This window comes from Lonchura striata, chromosome 6 (genome assembly GCF_046129695.1).
Source record: "Lonchura striata isolate bLonStr1 chromosome 6, bLonStr1.mat, whole genome shotgun sequence".
NCBI lineage: Eukaryota > Metazoa > Chordata > Aves > Passeriformes > Estrildidae > Lonchura > Lonchura striata.
Window position 1 is genome coordinate 54,132,991 of NC_134608.1, and position 19,644 is coordinate 54,152,634.

Genomic DNA, 19,644 nt, shown 5'->3' on the forward strand with positions numbered 1-19,644 from the left:
AAGCTACATGAGCTAGAGAGGCTTTGCCTGAAAAAATAGTAAGGTTTTTTGGGGAAGAAATGCCCATTTGCCTGAGCGCTGATCTTTCCCCAAGATCAACCCAAACAGCTTCCCAAGAAGACAAGTGCGAAGAGAAGAAGGGGGCAGGGCTAAGGAGGAAAATATTTGCTCTGGAAATAAGACAAAAAAACCCCAAGGGCTGTGAGAAGAATAAGCTGGATATTTAAAAACTTGCACTGTTGATGCCACTGTGTTTGTGGTCATCCTTGCTGGAGCACAGTGGAGTATATTCAAGGAAGGGATACACAAATTAAGGCAGTCCTGATGAGGTTAGCTAAATTCCAGGAGAGCTCCTTGCTACCTGCCTGGGAAATCACAGCATCCAGAAGGATGTTACTTATGTAGCTTTTTACCCTAAACATTCCTTGGGTGAGCAAGACCCCCAGAATAAGCCAATTACAAACCGTAAGCATTGCTTGCTGAATTTGGAAGATGCTGAATTCCCCACTGCAAGCAAAGATAAAATCTCATTTTATTCTCCAAAGAGGGTGGGGAGGGAATAATTGAGTAATTTTTTTTTCTTTTCTTTTCAGTGCTGGCCACGGTCCCAGGGTCTTCTCTATTCATGGTGAAGCACCTTGCTGATTCTGTGGGATGCTGTTAGGATTCAGGGGTTTGACAGAGAGGATCCAGTTTCAGAACTGATGGAAGTAATGAGGTGAGCAAAGTAACCAGAATCTCCCTCCTGGCGTTTCCAGGGAGCACTGAGGCAGATGCTGGAGCTGGAGGCTGCTTTTGGAACCATGGCCTTTTGTCCTAAACCAAATATCTTTCTGTAGTGTTGCAGCTGAACCTGAAACCCCGGATTTATTTGGGGTCAGGTCACCTGTTCCAGAAGCATCTGGAAGCTGTCCAACCATATCTCCTGAAAAGCCATTAGTGAATTTTGGTAATTAGGTGGTGTGAAGAAAATAGAGTTTTAGACAACTTGTAAGAGGGTTCTCCAAAGGTCTCGCATCAGCAGCACAGCCTGAGCAGGGTTGATTCCGGCTGGGATTTGAGCAGCTCCTCCTTTTGCAGGGAGAACTCCTTTCTCCTGCATTGTTCCCAAGGGCAGGCAGGAAGAGGCTCGGTGCCTGCCTGGCATGTGCAGACAGGCAGAACTCTGGGTTTCTTCAGGGCAGGATGGTGAAAAGGCCATTTGTGGTTCCTCTGGAGCACTGAGGAGCAATTAGCATGTTTTGCTTGTTTGATTGTTTTGATCTTTTGTGTGATTTACTGACAATTCCTGTGCCAGCCCTGCTGCTCATTAAAGAGAAAACAGACCCTCCCCTAAAGGAGAGGTTTTGCTGTTTAAACCCAGAAATCTTCTACAGACCCCTAGGAAGAGGGGCTGATCCTAAAAACACGGCTATGTTAACCCTGCTGTGGTTAGGGGTTAGCTGTGCAGTGCCAGGGTCACAGCTTTCACTAAAGAGATGCTGAGAAGGGGAGGAAGCAGGGAAAGGAGGGAGCTGGGCTCTGGACAGGGCTGGAAGCACAGTCCAGCAGCTGCTGCTCCCGTGGGATGTGATTCCTCTTCCACACAAACATGGGAAAGAGACATGAGCTGACTGGGGTGTCCTTGGATTGCAAACACTCACTGAGGCTTAAAAATCCTTAGGTGTGAATCAGGGTTTGTGTGGTTTAGGCAGAATGAAAACAAATCTTGTGAAAAGAAGGTCAAGGTCAGATATTAATGACCCTTTTTGAAACATTTGCACTGCTGGCCTTGCTTTCCACCCTCTGGAGTACATTTTAAATCTGTCTGGATTGAACAGGGCCTGCACCAGAAGCAGCTGGCAAGACAGGAAACTCCTCTCCAACCCTGGATTTAGACTGAGATCTGAGAGTAAAAGACACAAATGTGAATCCCCCCACCATGTCCCCCCCATCCCTCCCGGTCACTCACACCTCCCCAGAAAGATTCATGATCACTTATGGAGATAAGCATCCAGCCAGAGATCTCCAGATTTCTTTAGGGACCTGTGGGAAGAAAAGGAGAAGTTTGGGAGTCTTGCTTCTGTCATGCTTTTCCTGCAATGAAGGCTGTTATTGAATTTAATATCATAGGATCACACTTATAGAACCCAACCTCTGCCAGTGTGAAGCCATTCCCCCTGGTCCTGTCACTCCAGACCTGTGTCCAAAGTCCCTCTCCAGCTCCTTTGGAGCCCTTTTAGGCACTGGAAGGGGCTGTAAGTTCTCCTGGGAGCCTCCAGGCTTCACTCCACTGTCCCTTGCTGCTGTGTGGCCCTGTCCTAACCAGATTTGAGGACAAAAGCAGGTTTGGAAACAGATCTCCTGCCCACTGTGACCACCCCACTTCCATCTGCCCATGCTCAGAGTGCTTTGTGCAGGAGGTGCCTGGACTGCAGAGCTTTCTCATGTTCCCTGCCATGAATTATTCCCCTCAGAGGAACTGAGACAGCAACATTAACACCGAGGCTGCTGACAAGGACTGTTAGATCCTCTCCAGCTCTGCCTGTAGGGAATTGCCTGTTGCTGCTGGCACAGCTCTCAGGGGACACAGCAGGGACTGAAACCCGACCTGTTTCCCTTTGATTCATCTCACTTTGCAGCAGGAGATCTGCTGGCAGCTCCCCGCAGCAGGAGCCACTAGCTGTCAGAACAGGGTGGTATAAAAATCAGAATCATTAGGACTGGAGAAGCCCTCTAAGATTGACCCCAGCACTGCTGAGCCACCACGTCCTCAAATGCCACAATCAGGTTTGTACCTATCTAAAGGTTTCTGAAGGGTCTGCCATGTCCTGGATCCTCTGTTCTAGAAAATATCCTGTGTGTCCCTGGAAAAATGAGCTGCAGGTGGGCTCAGGAGGGCCTTACCCAACGATGTCTACAAATGCTTTCCCAAGAGGCTTCTCCTCATAGTGGACTCCATACTTGGCACATAATGACTTCACCAAAGGCTTCACTTTCCAGAAATTGTGCCGTGGCATTGTTGGAAAGAGGCTGGAGAGGATAGAGAGAAAACAGCTGAGAAAACTCTCAAGACAAGCAACAAGGGATTGGCATTAGGATTTGCATCCTCAGGGGCTCATCGTTGGTGCCTCCTCCTCAAGGTGCACAAACAAAGGAAGGGAGGCACTGAGACATCCCTGCTTTACACTCCTCTGTCTCAAGGAGGTGGTGAAAACTGATTTTCCTGTCCTGCCTCAAAGCAAAGCCATGTTTAGGACACACTGAAAGCCAGTTTGTGCAAAAAGAGGCATGAGTGCAATGAAAGGGCAGCAGGAGTGAGGGAAGAGCCTCAGAGATGGCCAACCATTCCTCTGGGAATAATTGTTTCTTGCTGAACTGAATTCCCAGTGACCTGTTTTTTCACTTCTGGAAGCAGGTAAAGAAGGATTTTGGGGGTACCTTGCCCTATGTTCTTCCATGGAGATTTCCTAAGCTGACTCCCAGACCAGCCAGCCTCACCCTAAAAGCCATTTCTTTTGCATTTGTTGTTGCTATTGGCAACAGACTGTCCATATGTCCCTGTTTTCCATATTTTTTCTGGCATCTGGTACCTAGCATCCTACACAGTCCCACACTCTATAAAACACTGGAGAGGAGGGGAGTTTTCTGTGGTGGATGCTTGGGATTTGAGCCCACAGCCTTTGCAACTGGCAGATGCATAATGACAATTCCTAATTAAACCCCAAAGTAAGGCTGTGAGTGAAAGCTTTGAAGAAAGAGAAAAATGTCAGGCTGTAATGGAAACAGACTACCCTGGAATGGTTTGGGTGGGAAGGGATCTTAAAGCTCATTCAGTTCCTGCCCCACCATGGGCACGGACATCTTCCACTAATGCAAGTTGCTCCAAGCCTTATCCAGCCTGGGCTTGAGCACTTCCAGGGATGGGGCAGCCACATCTTCCATGCCTGTGTAGTCTGGGACTCTGTTTCCTTGGCATTCACCAGCTCATAATTCCCTCCCCTGGCCTGTGACAAGCTGGCAGTGCCCTCGCCATCCCAGCTCTGTACTCACTGGTGCTCAATCTGGAAGTTCAGGTGCCCGGTGAACCAGTCATTGAAAAAGGACTGCTCAATGTTGCAGGTCGCTGCCATCTGCCAGGGAGAGAGAAAACTGTGAGGGTTAGGGATGGCTCATCCCAAAATCAGGGTGGAATTCCTCTTCCCTGAGCTCTCAGAGTGCAGAGTCTGCTTTGGCCGGGTGCAGCAAGGGGACTTTTAATCCTCCCTAAGGGCCTCAGATAATCAAACTCTCACTGGTGGTGAAGTGATGTAGCAGCCCAAGCCCAGATTCCTAAATCTCAGCCTCTTCCATTGGAGATCAGAGGGTTGACAGCAGTACCAAGGTGGAAAACAGGAGGAAAATGTATGGACACAAAGCTCCCCCATCCCCGTGTAGTTATTGCCCAATTTGCCTTAAGTGTGATATTCTGAGAATATTTAATAGGTATTCCTGCCATTAATGACCATAAAATAAGATATTTTTTCTTAAAATTCTTAAAATTCAACCAAATTTTTTATAGGGTTCCTCATTCACACATTTTACTTGAATTTGCAGGGGGATAATCTGCCAAAATATCAAGAATACGGCTCTGGAATAAAGGAGAGGAAAGGGAGAGTACAATCACTCATCTTCCAGAACAAAAGGACAAAGGCAGGCTCCAAAATGAAGAGTTGACATTTTTTCCTCAGCTGTTTTATTGCTGGGATCTACAGACATGGCCAAAACACCCAGGGATGTTTTTTGGATTTGCAATCACATCCAGCTTCACTCGCCACCGGTAACCTTTTGATTGTCAAAGGAACTGCAGAACTTTGTAATTCCATGTCTTTCCCAAGCACCGGTGGCTCTGGGAAGAACATGTTTATGGGAGAAGTCATGGACAAGACACTCTATCCTAGTAAGGGATGGTGGTAACACTGGGGGTGGTGGTAACTCTCACACTCTTTGAGTAAATCCCATTTCAGGGTGAGTCAGGGGTGGTTTTCCCCCTCCCGGTTACCTGGGAGCTCAGCCAGTCTCTGTGCTTCTCAGAATCAATTTCCATTGGAATGTGATTCATCTGTGTGACCCACACGAACCAGTGACTCTCCAGGAACCTGCAAAACCAGGAAAAATAATGAGAATATCTACCAGACATGGGGACATCAGGTAATTAGAGTGGGGTTTGCAGGGAGCAGCAGAGACTTGGATGGATGTTGACAAGGAATTGCCTGGAATCATCTTTGTTCCAGGCTTGTTTTCTGGAAAAGCAAATGATCTGATTTTGCAGCTTTGCTTTTTTTTCCCTTGCACTTTGAGTTTCATCAAATATTTTGAGAATAATGGGCTGCTTGTGATAAGTTTTCCAGCTTGATTTCAGACTTGGAGCATGCACAGAATTACCTCCACAGTCTACTGGGAAGAGGGTGGGATGAGGCACTCTGGGAGGGTCCAGCCATGACCAAAGTGGGATCAGCAGTGTGTGAGAACAGGGAATGAGGAAAGGCAGGAGAATCCTGGCAGGACCATCACAGGGCAGGGGAAGGTGCAGGGAGAGTGCCAGAGGAGCTGGAACTCGGAGATGCTGACAGGGAAGTGAGCCAGTAGGACACAGTAGAGCTGAGGCCAGGCTTAAACAGCACTGGAGGGGTGGGAGAGCAGCAGGGATGTCCTGGGTCCCCTACCTGACAAACGTGAGGAGACACAGGGATCCCAGGATACCATAGAACGGGATGTAGGTGATGAAGTAGCGCAGGTAGTAGCTGATGGCCCAGGCCAGGTCCTGGGGGACAGAGAAAACACCAGGCATCACTTTGCCCACCTTGGATAACGTGTCCTTGCTGGTGATGTTTGGAACACTGGGTAATTCCTGCCTGCCCCCTGGCCTCCCTCTCTGCTCCAGTTTCCAGCCAGACCCCATAAGGATGGAGGGAATGTTTCACTCACCGCCCAGAACCTGTGCTTGATCATGGTCGAGATGATTTGGATTTGGAAATACACAGGGATGAGCAGAGGTGGGAAGACTGCAAGGCAAAGGGAAATGGTTTGGCCATCAGAGGGGTGGGAAGGTGTGTGACATGAGGGACTGCTTCCATGGAACTGGGAACATGCAGCATTTCCATGGAGCCTCTCACATGGAGGTCATTGCCAGCCTCAGGTGTTTTATATTCCTTTGCTCTACAGGGCAATGTTCCAGGTGCTTGGATATTCCTGAGCTGATTTTGGGACCTGCACAGGGTCCTGAGGAAGGGCGGGATGAGTTGGGATTTGAGGAGTTGTTCTGCTCACACAGTGAGGGCTGGAAAGGACAAGTGGCATTCCAGGAAAAGGGAAGAGAGGAGAGTGGATACTCACTGAGGAAGAAGTACTCGTGCTGGTGGTTGTAAGGCAGGTACTTCAGCTTCTTCTTGCCATACTGCAGGACACAAAGAGACAGTTCATACTGGGACATTCCCAGGTAAAAGCAGATTCTCTGCAATAATTCTTAATTTATTGACCAGGGAATTTTGACTGAATTCCCACCAGCAGTTAAGAAGAGATTTGGAATGATTAAATGTCCTAACTTCATCATTGTGTTAGGCGCAAACTCAGTTTTTAAGGATAGTTTCTATTTACTTCATGGAATTTTGATGCACTTCAACTTCTGCCATCCCTGTGTCTGTTAGAAGAGCTGCTAGCACCTCCATCTTTATTAATACAAATGTGATAGGCAAAAAGTCTGATTTTTTTGGAAGGGAAGGCTTGTAACACCAATAAATCAGGCACATTATTCCCTCTGGGCTGAGCTCTGCAAGGCTGTGTGCTTGGCATCATTTGGAAAAGGATTTTTATACCAATGTGAGAATATTTGGATAGACTGATTCTGGCCTAATATCAGATATTTTGAGGCAGAAATCCAGTTTTTCCTTGTTTCCACAAATGTTTAGGTTTTCCTTTAAGTAGTAGAACCATGGTCTGCTTTCTCAATAATACAAAATCTGTCCAAGAAACCATTTTTAATGTTGTATTTCCTTGTGTTTTCTTTGTTACTTGTCCATTTTCTTGGGGTTTTGTTTTTGAAGCTAGAAATCCTTGTTCCACTGTGAAAAACACCATGATTTTAATGGTTTGGGTAGGTTTTTATAAACAGGCAGTAAAAATTTTGGCTCTGGAGGGGTAGATAGAATTAAAATTAAAATTACTTGATGCTGGAAGATATGTGCTATGGAAATGGAAGGTCAGTTTTGAAATGCTCCTGCTGGAATACTGAGGAACACCGTATTCCCCTCTCATGCTGGTACTTCAAGCCAGCAGCATGAAGTAGCCTTTAGTGGCTTTTTGCTTTCTCTCCAACCCCATCTACATTATTTTTCCCAAGGTGACCCAAGACACTTTCTCCTGTGGTCAGCACAGGAAATGGATGGGGAATTAGTAGTCAGTGCTGCTCCTCAGCCCAAGGGTTGGCTCCCAGCTCCTGTCAGACCATGTAGCCAGACGAAATCCCTGGATTAAGCATTTCATTTCTAGCATTCCTGGAAGTCCTGCCTGTGCAAGTCATGTTTAACAATGGGAGCCAACTCCTGGATTTGCGCAACCACTCTTCAGGGCCCTCTCAGGGACAGTAGTTTTCCATGTTTTCCCCACTTTTCCTTACCTCAACGGGCTGTGTGTCTCCCAGGACAAAAATGTGCAGCATGTTCACATCTGGGTCCTTATGGAAGATGTTGGGCTTGGCGTGGTGCTGGAAGTGGCGGTGGTTCCACCAGTTTGCAGACGCACCCTGGGCAAGGAGAACAAGGAGTTTTCATCCATGGAGAGCTGCTCCCAAGGTGGGATTACCCAATCATTCATAGGAACTAAAGTGGTGTGACTCAAATTGTGGCCAAAGTGGGATTTCTTTGGAAAGAGCAGCAAGCAGGGCGTGGTGGACTTGTTGGTTGCTATGAGACTGCTGCTTGCAGAGAGATCCCTAAGGATCATCTGTATTGAAATAACATGGAATAAACACACTCTGAGTGAGTTACAGGTCACTGTGTCTTCCCAGAAAACACTGAAATTGTTTGAGTTTGAAGGGTCTTTAAAGCTCATCTAGTCCCAGTCCCCTGCCATGAGCAGGGTCACCTTCCACTAGCCCAGGTTGCTCCATGGGAAATGGTCACCAACTTTTTTTGTGCCTCTGCTCACTCTGGAAAAGTTGAGAGCCTCCCTTCCTTACTCTGCCCCAGCCAAAATGATGCATTCCCAGAATTCCCTGGCTCCATAATTCCCTTTACCTTCAGGTGTCCAATGACAAACTTGTGGACAACATGGTTCCAGGAAGACTTCTTGAAGACAGAGAGGTGTCCAAAATCATGTTGCAGCCACCCTGCCTGGGCCTAGAATGAGGGGAAATCAAATAGTTAGGAAGCTATTGGGAATCAGAGCTAAGCAGGAAAGAAATGGAGATGGAGGGCACATTGGGAGTGTGAGGAAGAACTCTCTTTGTCACCTGGGAAGTTGTAAGGATGCAGGCGAGGATGAGGGTTGTGATCCAGCCAGTGCCAAAGTAGGAAATCATGAGCCAAGCCAAAACTTCCATGACAATGATGTGGCCCAGGTAAAAGGAGAAGAACAAGGGGCTGGCTTGGAACAGGTTCATGTCCTCCGCTGTCTTCCGCAGGGTCCGGAAATCCTCCACCAGTTGGGACTGCAATGGGACAGGCAAGAGCAGGGTGAGGCTTGGAAGTGAGCCTGACTGAGTTGTGGGATGGACAGATGAAGGATGGGCTCCATGCTAAGGAATCTGGCTCCATATTCCAGCTTTTTGCCCTGTATTCCTATGAATAAACATCCTGGCCAGTCTGAGCCCACATCCTGACCTTTTGGACCTGGAGCCAGAAGAGTAATCTAAGCTCTGTTGAGTATCATATCACCTGATGGCACTTGTCTGAATGAGCTTCCTGAGCACTAAGGAGAAGCTGGAGCAAGAGGGAATTCAGTGCTATTGTGCCTAATTCCAGAGCTCTGATAATGAGCACCCACTATCACCCATCATGCATTCAATCCATGGGCCAGGTCCTGTGCAGCCATCCATGAGGGGCATTCCTGGGTCACTGGGGGCCAGCGTTGTCCCCTCTATTGTGAGTGACACAGATATATCACAATCATGGCCAGCCACAAACAACAGGGCAGGATTGAGTTTCCTGGCCAGAGCCAGTTGTGCCATGCTCTGGGCCTGAATAATGGATGAGCAGGGATACAGAGCTGCCCTGAGAATGGGCAGTGGCTGCTGCTCCTTAGCAAGGCCACCAAAATGGGACATCTGGGGACTTGTGTTTTGGAGCTTGGTCACCAGCAAAGGAGCAGCAGAAGGGACCACAGTCGCCAGGGCTAGTGCACATTTCCTATTCCACATGTCTCAGTTCCCATTTCTCTTCAGGATGGGCTCAGTCCAGCCTGGGTGCCTGCAATGGGCTGCCAGAAATTGGTTGTTGCTGGCTCTGTGGGAAAGAAAAGGTTTGGACAGCCAGAAGTGTCACCCCCTTTCCACACATATTTGAATCCATGATAGGATGGAAATACTCTACATGGAGATGTTCAGTCACTGAGAACTCCTCTCCCTTTCTGGAGAGCATCCCAAGAGGGAAAGAATGGCAGGAGCAGCCACCCTGAACCCCAGCTGAGGAATAAATACTCACATTTTTGTCTCGGTCCTGGCTGGGCTCCCCTGGAGCGAGTTCTCCAATGAGCAGCGGCTTGAGAAACTTCTGCACCAAGGTGGGATTGATATGGAAGGCCTGGAATGCATCCTGGAGTGGAAACAGGAGGAACTGTGTGAGGTCCAGGAGTAAGATGTTCTTCCTATTCCCTGTGTAATTCCTACCCACTTCCAGCAGCGTAGAACCTGTGGAAGAGGGGCCTGGTGACCTCCAGCTCTGTGATCACTTTTTGGGACATTAATTCCACTAAAGCCTGATGAATTTGCTGTCTGGGAACGGTGAGACCTGGGATGGCATCCAGCCATATGGTGAAAGGCACCTCAAGAAATTCTTTCTAAGCAACTAAATACTTAAATCCTGTTAATTCCCTTAGAAGGTAGGCAGAGGGGAATTTGTGCAAATCCCTCCTAGGGTATAAATACCCTTGGAAAGTCTGCTCCTGGAGGCAAGTCGAGAGGGGCTGACTGTGGTGGCCAAAGCTAGATGTGACTGCAAACACAAAAAATATTCTTAGGTGTTTTGGCCAGGCCTGGAGATCCCAGCTGTAAAACAGCTGAAGAAAAAGTGATTTTTGAGAATATGCCTTGTTTGTGGATCATTTTGATCCTGTCATTCAGTAGTTTATCTGGCTCTTCTTTTTCTCTATTCCTTCCCCTTTCCACATATTTTTGTCCACCTGTATCCCACAAGTGCCTGATGCTCATAGTGAAATCTTGGCCAGATCCTTTCCCATGGCACAGCTGGAATTTTAACCCAAATGACAGCAGCAGGGACAGAAAGCTGATCCACATCAGAAATCCTCACTCTGTCCTTGCCCTTTCCCATGTGCATAGAACTGGAGTCAGCTCTTGGAATTCACCTGGGAGAACAGGAAAGATTGGTTCCATGAAGTGCTAAGAGAGTATGGAAAAAAAAATATAATTAAAAACAGCAGTGAGGGGAACCATGCTCCAGTGTTTCCACCTTTGTCCCATTGCCTAACAATTGTAGAGACCAACTAATATTTCCCTCTTGGCTCTAAAGACAAAGGGCAGACTGAAAAGTGCTGCCTGTGTCCAGCTGACCCTGAGGGAGCTGTCCTCAATCTGGAGGTCAGAAATACCAGGCAACAACCTTGGGCCCAAAGTCCACCAAAATCAATCAAAACTTGGACCCAGAAGTGGGTCACTGAAATGTTGACTCTGGTTCATTGTTTCCCTCTCTGGAACAATTTGCAGAAGACGTGAAAGAGGAAGGAAAATCAGAATGAGGGGGGACTTGACTGACTGTGCCTACTGCAAGGCTCTGCAGTTTTGGGTGAAAACAAAAAGGGGAAGAAAGGGGAAGAGAGAGAAGCATTAAAAGTGTTGATTCTGTATTATTATTTTAACTGCTGGGAATAAAAAAGTCTTTGGAGGTCTGATTGGGTGCTTACTGCCTGGAGATCCTGCAAATGATGGAAGGATTGGATTTTTGTTATGTTTATCTCATGAAGCTCCGTTACTAATAGGTCCCAAATATAAGATAGCACCTGAATTTTGGAATTGTTCTCAGTTCTGCATTGCAGGAGATAAAAAGCTTAAGGGAAAAGATAATCCCTGGGAAATGCTGTGTGATATTGGCACTTGACCTCCCAGCTTTGTGATCTACTGACCAAATAAGCTGAAGTGTTTTATGGGATATGGGAGTTATTCCAGCTGCTTTTGGTGAGGGGAAAAAAAAAGCTTTGTATAATTGAGATATGATCTGTACTTGAGCATTAGGAGTGCTTAGAGCAGTCAGCACAAGGATTTTCTTTTACATCCCTGAACACTTCTGGGACAGAGACACTGCAAAGTGTCCCTGCCTTTGTGTTCTGTGCATGAGGTGATACCAGAACAGGTTGGCCCAGACTCAGATGTTGTGTTTAAAAAGATCAGAGACACATGGAATTGTTTGGATTGAAAGGGACTTCAAAAATCATATAATTACACTCCCCTGCCACGGGCAAGAACACCTCCCCTAGACCAGGTTACTCCAAACCCCATCCAGCCTGGCCTTGGACACTTCCAGGGATGGGGCAGCCACAGCTTCTCTGGACAACCTGTGCCAGGGCCTCGACACCCTCCCAGGGAAGAATTTCCTCCTAAAATCCAATTTAAACCCACAGAGGATTCTCCCCCTGAATGAGAGAGGGTTTTCTGGCTGTAAGAGGTTGTTCATCACAGGGAAGCTGCAAAACTTATGCCAGTCCTGGTTTAGTGCTCAGAGTGGTGATTTAAGAATTTCAGAGCATTTTTAAAGCCATGGCTTCACAGAGTGTGGGATGCAACGTACCCTGGGGAGGTGGGAGGAGAACCAGCAATCCTGGAACCACCAACCTGTGTTTCAGCCTCCCTTTCAAGGATTCTGCAGTAACAGATGCTTTTTGGTTGCTAATGGAGATACTGGAGTTAAATTCTTGGGGATAGGAGTCAAACTCCTCCCGTTTCAGCAGCTCTGTGTTTAAGCAGTTGAAAGCAAAACCTGGCCCATCTTTCTGAGGGGGAAAGCTATTCATTCAGAGGATTTACTTAAAAGGGACAGAAGGGTCAAAATGCAGCTCAGTGCTTCAAGGAAAAGAATTGAAAATAACGACAGGACGCAGGGAAGTGGGGACTGATGGAAAGGGAAGGTTCTGCCAAAAAATTTTGTCTCCTCCTTGCTAAGGTGTCAGGAGCTGTGGGAGACTAGCAGTTCCTGTTCCTGCTTGGTCTCTGCACGTTTTAGGAAGAGCTCTGAGGCTGCTTGGATTTCATTAACACGCCCTGAAGGGAAAACACGCTCTCTGGATGCACTTCTGAGGAAGGTGGTTTTGAGGGGAACTCCAGACAACAAACAATTTATTTCAAATTTGTTCCTCTTTCACGGCTAGGGTTTTTTTTGTTGTTGTTTGGTTTCTTTGACTGAAACCTGAGAGGTCGCTGAACCCAGCGAAGGAGCAGCTGGAGCAGCAGCAAATGGTTTGCTGCCTTTTTTATTTTTTTTTTCTCTTTTCTGTAGCAACCTGTAACCAAATTCTCCAGAGAATTTTCTCCTGGGGAAAAAATGCTCAAAAGCTCCTTGTGTTAAAGCCTCCTCAGAGAAGCAACTTTGAGAGACAGCCTGGCCTCTGTTTAACCCTCCCTGTGCTTGGCTGCATGACTCTGCATGTCACAAGCCCCACACTGGAAAAGGGGGAGATTTGGGACACTTTGCTCCTCAATTCAGGGTTCGGGGCACGGTACAAGCAGGAGACAAAGGCAAACCAGTAGGATTTAAGCAGAGTATCCCTACCAACCCATCGCGGGGAACCTGCATCCGCTTGAACCGAGCTGGGAGCAGCGAAAGGGCTGAGCCGGGTGTCCCGCAGGTGTTGGGGAGAGGGGGACAGGGGACAGCAGGCAGCTGGCTCCCTTCGGGAGGGAAGGAGCTGTCAGAGGATGCTGCTGGAGCCGGGAGACCCGCGGGGGTCGGTCCTTACCGTGGCATCTTCGCCGGCGCAGTGGCTGATGACTCGCTGGCCCCCCGGGTGCCTTTTTGCCCACTTGGTGATATTATAAACCTTTCGCTCTATCACCAGCCACTTGTCCGTCCTCAGGTTGTGCTTCTGGATCTCCTCCCAGGTGTAGAAGCGGATCTGCGCCGCCGGCTCCCCCGAGTCCCCCCCTTGCTCACCCCCTTTCCCCATGGGGCCACTGGATTCTTTGTCTTCTTGACCAAAGGGGGAGAGGAGGGGGGAGAACCTGTCCCTGCGCCTCTCAGGGATGTGCCGGAGGGGAAGAGCCTTCCTGGCGGGATTGAACTCAGCTGATCCCCTGCTCCCTCCCTTCGCCTTCGCTCATGTCCTCCCTTCTCTTTGTTTCTCGCTTCTCTCCGCCTGCTCGGAAGTGCCCCCTAGGCTGGCTGTCCCCGCACTGATGCACTTTATCCTCGCACATAGCCCAGTGTTTTGAGGGAAGCTCGGCCCCTTCCACCCACACGCCCCTTCGCACCCCCTTCTCGGGCATCCCCCCCGGGCATTCTCCTCCCTCGGCATCCCCTCCCTCTCCCGGCACCATCCTTTCTCCCAGGCATTCTCCTCCATCCCGGCATCCCCACCCCCTCCCCAAATTCAGCATCCTCCTCCCCGTGGGCATCTCCCCCTGCCCCGCACGCCGCCCCCCTGTGCGCGGCGTGGCCCCCGCCCCGCTCTGCCCGGTGCCGGGGCTCTCCCGGCGGGATCAGCCGAGCCCCGGCGCCAATCCCGGCCGTCCCGCCGCCCTCCCGCTCCCGCCCATTGGCCCGGCCCGATCTTTCGAAGCGGCCGGGGCCGCCGGGGGACGGGAACCCCCCACCTCCCCCTCTTCCTCCTCCTCCCGCTCCGAGCTTCGTGTCCTCGGGATTTTTTGGCTCCCGATGTAAAGAGCTGCCCCCGCCGTTTTTTGGGGTTTTTTTCCCCTTTTCCCGCGTTATTTTTCTTGTCCTTCTTTTTTTCCCCCCTTCCTTTTCCCTGTTTTCTTTTTCTTAATTTCCTTTTCTCCCCCTCCCCTTCCCCACCTTTCCCACTTCGCTCCTTACCCCTTCTTTTCCTCCCTTTATCCCCCTTTTACTCCTTCTCTTTCCCACTTTTCCTACCTTTCCCCCTTCTCGTTTCCCCTGCTTCCTTCTTTCCTCCTTTTGTCATCTCTTTCCCCCTTTCTTCTCTTTTTCCTCCCTTCTCCTCTTCCCATCTTCTCCCTTTTCTGCCTTTTCTCCTTCCACTCCTTTTCCCTCTTTTTTCCCTTCACCCCTTCTCCTGCTTCCTCTCTTTCCACCCTTTTCTCCTCCTTCCTCTCTCATTTTACTATTTTTTACCATTTTTACTATTTTTTAACCTTTCTTTTTACTAATTTTACTCTTTTGTACCTTTTTTACATTTTTTCTTTCTCCCCTCTTTTTCATATTTTCCCCCCTGCTTTTTTCTCATTTTTCTGCCTTTTCCCCCACAGACTTCTCACCCCACTATTCACCGCTGAGCTCAGAAATGAGCTATTGCTCTTCTGCCCAAAATCTGCATTGTTTTGCTCTGTTTTCACCTGGCTTCCGCTGGTAGCTGCCAGACTTCACAGCTTTGCCGTGGCACAAGCAGAGCTGGTTGAACTCTCCTGCCCCAGGCTATGCTTTCATTAACAGGTGGGATAATGCCATCTTTCCATCCTTTCCTTGCCGTGGGGCACTTTCTTGTATGCAATTCCTTCATTAGGTTATGCAAGGTGTGATGTGGCAAGGACAAAAATACCACAGACCTCTTTCCCTGTGGCTTTGTTTACCTCTGACAGCACCTGGAGTGCTTTCCAGGGCCAGGCAGGTGTGATCCCCAACTTTCCTGGCAACAGGAATCTTTTCCTGTGATGATTTTGCATGAATAAATGGGAGGATTATTAATCCTTCCTGGAATGGCAGAGGCTGGGCCTAAGCAGGTGAAGGAACCCACACAGTTAATTATAGAATCACAGAAAGATTTGGGTGGGAAAGATCATCCAGTTCCATTCCCTTGCTATGGAAAGGGAAATCTTCCACTGTCCCAGGTTGCTCCAAGCCCCATCCAACCTGGCCTGGAACACTTCCAGGGATGAAGCAGCCACAGCTTCTCTGGGCACCCTGTGCCAGGGCCTCAGGATCCTCACAGGGAAGGATTTCTTCCAGTCCAAATCTCTCCTCTTTAGCTTTGTGCCAAGACATGCTAGAGCTTTCCTCTGTTTCTGCCTGGTGTTAATGCTGCAGGATGGCTTCAGCCTGTTAAACAGTCTTTGCCTGTGGTGTGGGGTGAGGAAAGTCAGAAATGACAGGAATGTTTTGCTAAGACTTGCAAGTTTTATTTAGTGTGGTTCAAAATAGCCCTGTGACAAGGATCAGACTAAATTACATCCAGACGCCACATTCAGGTGGACCTGAAACATGTTGCTTGTAATGAGGGATAAGTTTGCTGAATTCTTTGAATTTGGGGATTTTAGTCCTGTAGGTGTGCCTGGATATGTACAACTCAGGAAGAAATCCTTCCCTGTGAGGGTGCTGAGGCCCTGTCACAGGTTGCCCAGGGGAGCTGTGGCTGCCCCATCCCTGGAAGTGTCCAAGGCCAGGTTGGAAGGGGCTTGAAGCAGTCTGGGATAGTGGCTGGTGTCCCTGCCCATGGCAGAGGGTTGGAATGGGATGAGCTTTAAGGTCTCTCCCAACCCAAACCATTCCTGGATTCTATGTTGATTCTATGAAATAAGCTGAAAATGAGGTTGGTCCATTTTGGAATTTACCTGTAGATGGACAAGCAAAATCAGCTTCCAGAACTCCCTACCTGGATATTTCCCATGGAAAATTGCACCATAACTTAATGACAAGCCATTGAAAGATGCTTCTAAAATAATCCCTGTTACTCTCAGCCTCCTGCACCACAGCCAGCCAGGCTGTCAGGCTTCAGGCAGGGCTTGTTCCAAGTTTTCTTTGGCTCCTGGGACACAAACCAGCCCCAGCAAAGAGAGGAGAACAGGCTCTGCTCTATGGCCAAGTGGGTGAAAGGCTGCGGTTGCTGCCCGGTGTAGCTTTAGCAGCACAAAGACCTTGTGTGAGGGACATAAAAGCCCCGAGTTTAACCAAAGAGTCACGAGATGTGGGCAGAAAAGGTGAGGAACACGAAAGGGAGCAAAGTATGGGAAGGGCGATGTAGAAGTGGAAGAGTTTTTGCAGGGAGCATACGTAGAAGTGGCTCGTCTGCTCTTCAGCTAATGAGTCAGTGAAGGAAATCTGACTGGAGTACACTGGAAAGGTGAAACAGCAGGGAAAAGTGGTAGCTCGGGTATCTCTACACTGTCTCATGTATTGGTTTAATGTTAAAGAAGTTCCTTTTCCCTGAGGAAAGCGTTTTAAAAATGTAGCAAAACCACAATATTTTCTGTGCTTGTTGTCTCATCCCTTTGTGGAGTTTCATGTAGGAGGCAAGGTCTGATAGGTTATTTTTGCAAGGTCAGATAAGTTTTTTTTGCAAGGTCTGATAAGTTTCTTTTAATTTGGGTTTTAGAAAGGACTAGACTTTGACAGCAGCACACAGACTGGCACCAGCACTTGGAAATGCCCTGCAGCTGAGCTGCAGTCCTCACGGATGCAGGGAAAATCCTCCTTTTCACACAGTTTATAGTATGAGATCCATAACTTGGTAAGGCTAGATGGCTCCAAGGCATGTGGTGGGAAAAGGCAGGAAAGAGTAGTGAACAAGGAAAAGACACAGAGCAGCTTTCTGAAGGGGAAGAAGGCAGGAACTGAGGATTTGGGGAGAAAAATAGAGTGAAAATCAGATTTAGTTGCACCTTTAAACTTTTTGATTCTTTTAATAGTTTTTTGATACCTTTTTTCCTTTCTGCCACATAAAAATACATGTAAGGAGATAAAGGACCCTAGGTTTCCCCTGTCTTTCACAAAAGGGAAAGGCTGAGGAACTCTAAACATAAAAATAAATATTGAATTGAATAATAAATTCAAACATAGTGGGAAACAGCTGGGCAGGGAGTGGAAGGCTGGAGCCTGAGGTGAAGGAACCCAGTGATTAGGTGGGAATGCTGTAGCAGTCCATGCATTTAAAACAAACTGCTACCAAAGATTTCCTTGATATTTTTTTTACTCTGACATATTCCACTTTTTCTCTAGTCCTGGGAGAGTGGCTGAGAGCTCAGGAACTTTGCGAGGGAAACAACCACAAAAGGAACAGAAATCCCCATTGTGTGGCCATGGCTGGCAGGGGTTCCACATTCTGCAGTGGCTCCTGGTCTGCCCGTGGGTTTATCAAGGTCAGGCACAAACTGCCAGGGGAGCAGGGGAGGGAATCCCACTCAGAAAGCAGCAGACACTGCAGCAGGGCAGGAATCAGGAGAGAAATGCTCTGTTCTGATGCTGCTTTGTAATGATTTCCAGTCCAAGTCCTGCTGGTATTCCCACGTTATAAATGGATCATTTCCTTTTTTTCCTTGCTTAGGTTTTGCTTTCCAAAGTGTAGAACTCTACACAATCACCACCTCACTCCTTCAGTTGCTAATCTGATTTTATGACTTCTGGAGGACAAAAAATAAGATGCTTATTTTTATCTCCTCCCTTACACAGAGTGATTCCTGGGTGCTTTTCCTGCCAAGATGCAAACTCCTCACAAATCTCAGTCTTTTTTGCATCTAAATTTTAACAGTCAGTTCAGTTATTAGAGTAGAGCACTGAGCAAATATTCCACGAAGTTACACTGTTTGTATGGAAAATCAAGACTTTATTGTGGGCATGAAGTGTTAGCAACCCTAACAAAGGGTTCTGGGTACAACACTAACTCATTTAGGCCAATTTATTCCAGTATTCCAGCTCATTCCCAATAACACAACAAGAATAAAGGGAATATTTCCAGTTTCTCCCTCTTCTGCTGGTGTTACACAGATCCTTGTAGTGGATCTACAAGGTGTAGAATGGTGTTACAGGTAGCTGTCAGGCTCTTCCCTGGTAGTAACACAATGACTGAATTAGTGGTTTCCTGCTGCATTTACTTCATCAGCGTGGTTGTTTTAATTGCACTGATGACAGAATCTTGTAAATCATGCCACCACAATTCCCCTGTGCCTGGAATCTTCAGCTTTTCTTAGGCTGAATCAAAGCCAAGAACTGAGTCTTCTTTTAGACTCTGCCCTTTAAACTGTTTTTCAGCATTTGTTATTTTCCTTTTATTTCTCTTTTCCTGTGGTTTCGGACCTCACCATCCATCATTGTAACTCATTTTCTCTAAAAGGAGAACAGAAAGGCTGGAATCCTTTCAACCCATCTCCCTCTTTCCCTGATTACTGGTTTGGTCACCAGATGCCCAAATATTTAGTGATCCCTCACCACCCAGGTCCCTTGGGTATTTTAAAGCATGTTCCAGCCAAATCATGGGAGTAGAATAAGGATTTTTAATATATTTTCTCCAAATTCTGGTGATCCCCAGTCACCAGATTTGCAGGCTGGTCAGAGGAGTGAACCAAAGAGCATCTCTTCCCTCCACTTGGATTTTTGGTGGTTCATGGTAGCCTGGGGAGCTGGGCCACAGCATGATGGTGACAGCAGATACAGGGGTGGAAGCAGTGAAGGTAAAACAAGGAGTCAGGGCACCGAAGGACTCATTTTACCTGGTTAATTGTATTCCAGCAGGGATTGATGCCAGGAATCCCAGCTGGACAGGATGCTGGTGTGTCTATAACAGCAGCTGTTTGTTTTTTTGTTTTCCTGTCAGTTTTTATGACAAAGGTCCTGTTCTTGTCTCTGAGACACCTATTGAGAGAGGTCCCGAGTGGGGCAAGGGCAGGGCAAACAAGCACTGCTGGCAACTGGCAGGGCACAGAAACCTTCCCTGCTTAGGGCTGGTGATTCCAGGAGCCTCCATGGCTTGTCTTGAATCATCTGCTGAGGGGAAAACAATCACAGCCAGGGATTTCATGTCAGAAGGAGCTTGGAAGAAAATTCCAAGTCGTGTTGTTTAATTTGTGTTAATAAGGCATTAACAGCCCTTATAGCTGCTGAAACCAGAGGAAGCACATGAAGCGAACAAGAGGGGATTTTATCAAGTTTAGTGCTGCTTTTTGCCTGTTAAGATCCCTCAAAGCAAGTATCCAAAGGTTTAACTCATGTAGGAAGATGGAATTTATTTGCTTTTAACAAATACAGGAAAAAGAAAACTGTTCTTTGTGTGTTCTCCATATTCATGATAAAAGGTCATAAATATAGACTAAATTTAGGATAAATATTCAGTTGTGCAATTAATGATGGGAGAAAACAGAATTTGAAATAATTACTGCACTGTTCTGAATATAATTATGTTTAAAAAGATACTAAACATCTATTCATGTTTATTAATACGAATTGCTGAAGGGAAGGAAATAAAAACGTTGCATCCAGTGCTTTGCAGGCACAGAATTCCAAGATGTGATGTAGCCATCAGGTGATGTGGCCTGGTGGCTCTTTGTTTCTATGGTTACCTTCA

The 19,644-nt window shown here is 47.5% G+C and overlaps 1 protein-coding gene across 1 annotated transcript; it reads right to left on the bottom strand.

Annotated features, from left to right (window-relative positions):
- Positions 1-200: 200 nt before the first annotated feature.
- Positions 201-13,593, bottom strand: LOC110484926 (acyl-CoA 6-desaturase). Its single transcript, XM_021555916.3, has 12 exons — positions 13,138-13,593; positions 9,657-9,767; positions 8,468-8,665; positions 8,253-8,354; positions 7,634-7,759; positions 6,355-6,415; positions 5,947-6,023; positions 5,685-5,782; positions 5,021-5,117; positions 4,033-4,112; positions 2,887-3,012; positions 201-2,025 (listed from the first exon to the last, which is right to left on the bottom strand). Exons 1-12 carry the CDS (start codon positions 13,342-13,344, stop codon positions 1,974-1,976), a joined length of 1,335 nt encoding a protein of 444 aa, XP_021411591.2. The 5' UTR covers positions 13,345-13,593; the 3' UTR covers positions 201-1,973.
- Between the last annotated feature and the right edge of the window lie 6,051 nt (positions 13,594-19,644).